This window comes from Lolium rigidum, chromosome 1, assembly GCF_022539505.1.
Source record: "Lolium rigidum isolate FL_2022 chromosome 1, APGP_CSIRO_Lrig_0.1, whole genome shotgun sequence".
In the NCBI taxonomy this organism is placed as follows: Eukaryota; Viridiplantae; Streptophyta; class Magnoliopsida; order Poales; family Poaceae; genus Lolium; species Lolium rigidum.
The window spans coordinates 285,681,106-285,688,047 of NC_061508.1; the positions used below are offsets into that span (position 1 = coordinate 285,681,106).

At 45.6% G+C, this 6,942-nt stretch overlaps 1 protein-coding gene across 1 annotated transcript; it reads left to right on the forward strand.

Annotated features, from left to right (window-relative positions):
* The first annotated feature begins 4,474 nt into the window (after nt 1-4,474).
* On the forward strand, nt 4,475-5,281 carry LOC124683848 (AT-hook motif nuclear-localized protein 29-like). The gene has a single exon (XM_047218279.1). It carries the CDS (start codon nt 4,475-4,477, stop codon nt 5,279-5,281), a length of 807 nt encoding a protein of 268 aa, XP_047074235.1.
* The last annotated feature ends 1,661 nt before the right edge of the window (nt 5,282-6,942 follow it).

A 6,942-nucleotide genomic window follows, 5' to 3' on the forward strand; every position in this document is an offset into this window, starting at 1 on the left:
CAATATTTTGAAAAATTTCAGCAGTTTTATCACAAACGATTTCAGTGGTTTTAGCAGTTTCAGGCAATTTTGCACGCTTTGCACTAGGAGTAGAAACATTGCTAACACCAATTATTTTACCATTAATTGTAGAAGGTTTAGCAACATGTGAAGCATCATCATTACTAGTGGTGGTAATAGTCCAAACTTTAGCTACATTATTCTCTTTAGCAAGTTTTTCGTTTTCTTCTCTTTCCCACCTAGCATGCAGTTCAGCCATTAATCTAATATTTTCATTAATTCGAACTTGGATGGCGTTTGCTGTAGCAAATGACTTAATATCTTTATCTTCATTAGGCATAACTTTCAATTTTAAAAGATCAACATCACCAGCAAGACTATCAACCTTAGAAGCAAGAATATCAATTTTACCAAGCTTTTCCTCAACAGATTTGTTAAAAGCGAGTTTGTGTACTAATAAATTCTTTAAGCATGGCTTCAAGACCAGAGGGTACACTCCTATTATTGTTGTAAGAATTACCATAAGAATTACCAGAACCATTACCATTATTAGAAGGATATGGCCTATAGTTGTTACCAGAATTATTCCTATAAGCATTGTTGTTGAAATTATTATTTTTAATGAAATTCACATCAACATTCTCTTCTTGAGCAACCAATGAAGCTAAAGGAACATTATTAGGATCAACATTAGATCTACCATTCACAAGCATAGACATAATCACATCAATCTTATCACTCAAGGAGGAGGTTTCTTCAACAGAATTTACCTTCTTACCTTGTGGAGCCCTTTCAGTGTGCCATTCAGAGTAGTTGATCATCATATTATCAAGGAGCTTTGTTGCCGCCCCCAAAGTGATGGACATAAAAGTACCTCCAGCAGTCGAATCCAATAGGTTCCGCGAAGAAAAATTTAATCCTGCATAGAAGGTTTGGATGATCATCCAAGTAGTTAGTCCATGGGTTGGGCAATTCTTCACCAAAGATTTCATTCTTTCCCATGCTTGGGCAACATGCTCATTATCCAATTGCTTAAAATTCATAATGCTACTTCTCAAATGATATAATTTTAGCAGGAGGATAATATCTACCAATGAAAGCATCTTTACATTTAATCCATGAATCAATACTATTCTTAGGCAAAGATAGCAACCAATCTTTAGCTCTTCCTCTTAAGGAGAAAGGAAACAATTTCAATTTTATAATGTCACCATCTACATCCTTATACTTTTGCATTTCACAAAGTTAAACAAAATTATTGAGATGGGCAGCAAGCATCATCGGAACTAACACCAGAAAATTGCTCTCTCATAACAAGATTTAGTAAAGCGAGGTTTAATTTCAAAAAATTCTGCCGTAGTAGCAGGTGGAGCAATAGGTGTGCATAGGAAATCATTATTATTTGTGCTAGTGAAGTCACACAACTTAGTATTCTCAGGAGTACCCATTTTAGCAGTAGTAAATAAAGCAAACTAAATAAAGTAAATGCAAGTAACTAAATTTTTTGTGTTTTTAATATAGAGAACGCAAACAAGAAACTAAATAAAGTAAATGCAAGTAACTAATTTTTTTGTATTTTTGATATAGAGAACAAACAAAGCAGTAAATAAAATAAAGTAAAGCAAGACAAAAACAAAGTAAAGAGATTGGATGTGAGAGACTCCCCTTGCAGCGTGTCTTGATCTCCGCGGCAACGGCGCCAGAAAAATCCTTGCCGTTGGCGTGGTAGTTAACACACGTCCGTTGGGAACCCCAAGAGGAAGGTGTGATGCGTACGGCAGCGAGTTTTCCCTCGGTATGAAACCAAGGTTATCGAACCGGTAGGGAGTCGAGGAACACGTGAAGGTTGTTGGTGACAGAGTGTAGTGCGTCGCAACACCAGGGATTCCGGCGCCAACGTGGAACCTGCACAACACAATCACAATACTTTGCCCCAACTTAACAGTGAGGTTGTCAATCTCACCGGCTTGCTGTAAACAAATGATTAAATGTATAGTGTGGAAGATGATGTTTGTTTGCGAAGAACAGTAAAGAACAAGTATTGCAGTAGATTGTATTTCAGATGTAAAAGAATGGACCGGGGTCCACAGTTCACTAGTGGTGTCTCTCCCATAAGATAAATAGCATGTTGGGTGAACAAATTACGGTTGGGCAATTGACAAATAGAGAGGGCATAACAATGCACATACATATCACGATGACTACTATGAGATTTAATCGGGGCATTACGACAAAGTACATAGACCGCTATCCAACATGCATCTATGCCTAAAAAGTCCACCTTCAGGTTAGGATCCGCACCCCTTCCAGTATTAAGTTGCAAACAACAGACAATTGCATTAAGTATGGTGCGTAATGTAATCAACACAAATATTCTTAGACAAAGCATTGATGTTTTATCCCTAGTGGCAACAACACATTCACAACCTTAGAACTTTTCGTCACCGTCCCGCATTCAATGGAGGCATGAACCCACTATCGAGCATAAATACTCCCTCTTGGAGTTACAAGTATCAACTTGGCCCAGAGCCTCTACTAGCAACGGAGAGCATGCAAGAACATAAACAACACATATATGATAGATTGATAATCAACTTGACATAGTATTCCATATTCATCGGATCCCAACAAACACAACATGTAGCATTACAAATAGATGATCTTGATCATGATAGGCAGCTCACAAGATCTAACATGATAGCACAATGAGGAGAAGACAACCATCTAGCTACTGCTATGGACCCATAGTTCGGGGGTGAACTACTCACACATCAATCCGGAGGCGATCATGGTGATGAAGAGTCCTCCGGGAGATGATTCCCCTCTCCGGCGGGGTGCCGGAGGCGATCTCCTGAATCCCCCGAGATGGGATTGGCGGCGGCGGCGTCTGTGGAAGGTTTTCCGTATCGTGGCTCTCGGTACAGGGGTTTTCGCGACGAAGGCTATAAGTAGGCGGAAGGGTAGGGTTGGAGGCGGCGCGAGGGCCCCACACCATAGGGCGGCGCGGGCCCCACCCAGGCCGCGCGGCCCTGTGGTGTCGGCGCCTCGTCACCCCACTTCGTATCCCCTTCGGTCTTTTGAAAGCTCCGTGGAAAAATAAGACCCTGGGCGTTGATTTCGTCCAATTCCGAGAATATTTCCTTTGTAGGATTTCTGAAACCAAAAACAACAGAAAACAGACAACGGCTCTTCGGCATCTCGTCAATAGGTTAGTGCCGGAAAATGCATAATAATGACATAAAGTGTTTATAAAACATGTGAGTATCATCATAAAAGTAGCATGGAACATAAGAAATTATAGATACGTTTGAGACGTATCAATGATCTTCATGGGCCCCTGGTTGGGCCATATGAGGTAGTTCAATACTAGTTACCCGAAGAGTAATGCCCACATCACCTGGTTTCTAAACCACTTGAGATAACGCCTTCGAGCCGATATACTTTCTCCTTAGTATAATTTGCCAAATCCCGTCCTCGGTAAGAAGTCTGAGTTCTTGACCTCCAGGTCATAAACTCCAAGTCCTCTTTGGTCTTTGGGACTACAAACTATGCTCCATTTAACCAGCCGATTTTTTTTTCTCGCTGTCCCCTTGCCAAAAGAATCTGGATCGATAATAATCGAGTTTATGCATGACTTCTTTTGGTAAGAGGAGGAAAGATAACATATAGAGTATCATATTTGTCAATACTGAAATAATGAGTACCAATCTTTCTCTAAGGGACAACGATTTTCCTTTCCAACTACTAAGAAGTTTTTGTAGTCTTTCTTCCACTATTTTTCCATTTTGCGATTATGAGTCTCCGATAATGAATCGAAATACCCAAATAGCGAATAGGAAAGTAGTCTTGCCTGTAACCAAACAACTCTGCATATAGAGCTGCATCATCCTGGACATCACCGAAACAAAACAATTCACTTTTATGAAAAAATGATTTTTATTCCCGAAAGCTGCTCAAACGCCGCCAAAATTAATATATTTGCGTTTAAACTGGATCCATTGTTTTTGTTGCGCGGCAGCAACGGGGGCGCTGCATCGCGTCCGGTTTCACTTTGGCGCCGAGAAAAACTGAAACGCCGCGCAGGAAACGGTGCGTGCGGACGTTACGGATTGGCCGCGCTGCACCGCGACACGTTCCGGCGTCGCCACCACACCGCGCACATGCCGCGCCTTCTCGTCGCGCTCCACCTGTTCGTCACGAGCCGCTCCATGCTCTGCTCTAGACTCCACAGTCCACACCGAGACGCCGAGACCTCTTCTCTCTCCTGCGCGTGGGTACAACTGCGGGCGAGGGAGCCGAGGCAGCGCCCAAAAGCGCGCAGTCTCTCTCCCTCTCTCTCGCTGTCCCCGAGTTCGAGATCTTGAGGAGGCAGACCGCAGACAAGCACCGCCAAAGAAAAGAAGCCAAGGTCCAACGGGCGTGTGATTCTACTGTAGAGGTAGCCAGTGTGGCGGATTGGGGGGAGCCTACGTGCATGGCCGCCGGCAGCAACAAGTGGTGGCAGGACTACCCGCCGCAGCAGCTGCAGCACGAGCAGCTGCCGCCGGTGTCCATGCCGCCGCCGCAAGATGCCCCCTTGGCGGCCTTCTCGCCCGAGACCAAGCCGCCGCCGCAGCAGGGCCAGGGCCCGACGGGCGTGGAGGCGGGGCCGGGGGCGGGCGCCATCGTGCCGCTGCGGCGGCCGCGGGGCCGGCCGATGGGGTCCAAGAACAAGCCGAAGCCGCCGGTGATCATCACGCGCGACAGCCCCAACGCGCTGCACTCCCACATCCTCGAGGTGCCCCCGGGCGCCGACGTCGTCGCCTGCGTCGCCGAGTACGCGCGCCGCCGCGGCCGCGGCGTCTGCGTGCTGGGCGCGTCGGGCGCCGTCGCCGACGTCGCCGTGCGCGGCGCGGCCGGCCCCATCCCGGGCCGCCTCGAGCTGCTCTCCATGACCGGCACCGTGCTCCCGCCCCCGGCGCCCGCCGAGGCGTCGGGGCTCGCCGTGCTGCTCTCGGCCGGGCAGGGCCAGGTCGTGGGCGGGTGCATCGTGGGGCCGCTCGTCGCCGCCGGCACCGTCACGCTCTTCGCCGCCACCTTCGCCAACGCCGTCTACGAGCGCCTCCCGCTCCAGGACGACGCCGTCGACGCCGACGTCAAGCCCGACCTCTCCAACGCCACCGACCCTTCCGTGTCCCAGCAAGTGCAGGCACATCTGCCGCTACCGATGTCTCAGCCCATGGCCATGGGCGCCGGCTACCCTGACCACCGCTCGCCTCCCTACGGATGGGGAGGACATTGACGACCAACCTGTGGACGGATCGCTAGCTTTCTGCTGTTCTTGCTCCTAACATCCTCTAGACAAGTACTGTAGGTTTAATTCGGCAAACTTGATTGATTCATGGAGTGCTCTTCTTGGGCTCGTGTAATTTTCTTTCACCCCCCATTGTGATTTTGGTGTCCAAGATCAGCACAAAACGGCGACGAAGCAGGCGATCAAAAAACCACTCTGTGTGTGGTTAATTGAGGTCAGTGTTCTAGTTTCACAAAGCTTGGTTACTGGTTTCGGATTTAGCTCACTCAGCCTGAGTCGGTGTAGAATCAATAGAGCATTACCAGCATGTGAATTGTGATAACTGACTGGGGGAATCGGGATTTTGTTCCCTCAAAACAGAAAATTGGGGTTTTGTTGTTAATTATGCTTTTCCATGTCTCGTTACGACTTTATCCAAATTCCTGGTCGGTTTTGTTTTGATGCCTGCTTGCCATTGTACAAAACCCCCACCTTGGGGTTGGTCAATGCCTCAATGGTTAATCCGGCTGCTTGTGTACCTTCTGATCTTGAAGGCAGGGGAAAAACATCTGACCACTTAGCAACTACCTTGTGTACCTTCTGATCTTGAAGGCAGGGGAAAAACATCGGACTACCTAGCAACTAGCATAAAGATGTACTAACAGAATGGAAGATCAGAAAACATGTATATGTGGCATCTTTGATTCAAAGAGTTTTCTTAGTTTGGCAACAAAGTTTTTTCAAAACTCAAGTATTTCAGTAGGAATACCGCAGTTTTGTGATACTATAAAACTGCAAAGCGGTTCAAGGTTCAAACAAAGCTCTTGAGGGCAGCACAGTAGACTAGATACTAGATACTTTGACTTGTGGGGCGTAGATGAACAAAATGCATCAGAGACAGCAGATTGCGCTGTATTTGCATGGCATCTTTGTTATTCTCTATTTCTCCGTTTCAGAAAAAAAAAGGTCCTGAGTTGATTTTTTAATACTTAAAAAAACCACAGTTTCTGGGATACTTCAGTATTAATACCACAGTTTTTCATCCCTCAAAAAAAATACCAGTTTTTCATTACTCCCAAACACATCAAAGTATTCTAAACTGCAATAATTTAGAAAACTGCAGTATTTCCCAAAAACTTCAAAAGTACTTTGCTGCCAAACACAGCCTAGACTTTTTTCTTTATGTCGGTTAACTTTTCATTCACTCAAATCTTGTGGATGGGTTAGGGTTATGACACTGTAATCAGAAAGCATTCAAGTGGCATGACATCTTAATCCTGCATTTTTGCTATTCTCGTGTTTCCCAAAATTCTACTACAGAAATGATGGGTTGCGGAAGAAACAACAGAAACTTGCCTCTCAATGAGAACGAATGTGGAAAATGGCTGAGAATTTATCCTTTTCCAAACGATTTTCTGCAGGGTCGTTGGAAAAACGGGGCGTTTCCCCAAATTCCGGCTGGGTTGTGTTATTTATGCATGCTTCCATAGTACGAAACCTCCACCTTGCAAATCTTGTCAAATGGTGAATCCGGCTGTTTGAGTATCTTCTGATCTTGAAGGCAGGGAAAAAACATAGGAACTTAGCAACACAATGGAAGATAAGAAAACATGTAATCTATGCCTTCTTCGATTAAAAAATGTTTTCATAGCAATGTAAATCTGTTGGCA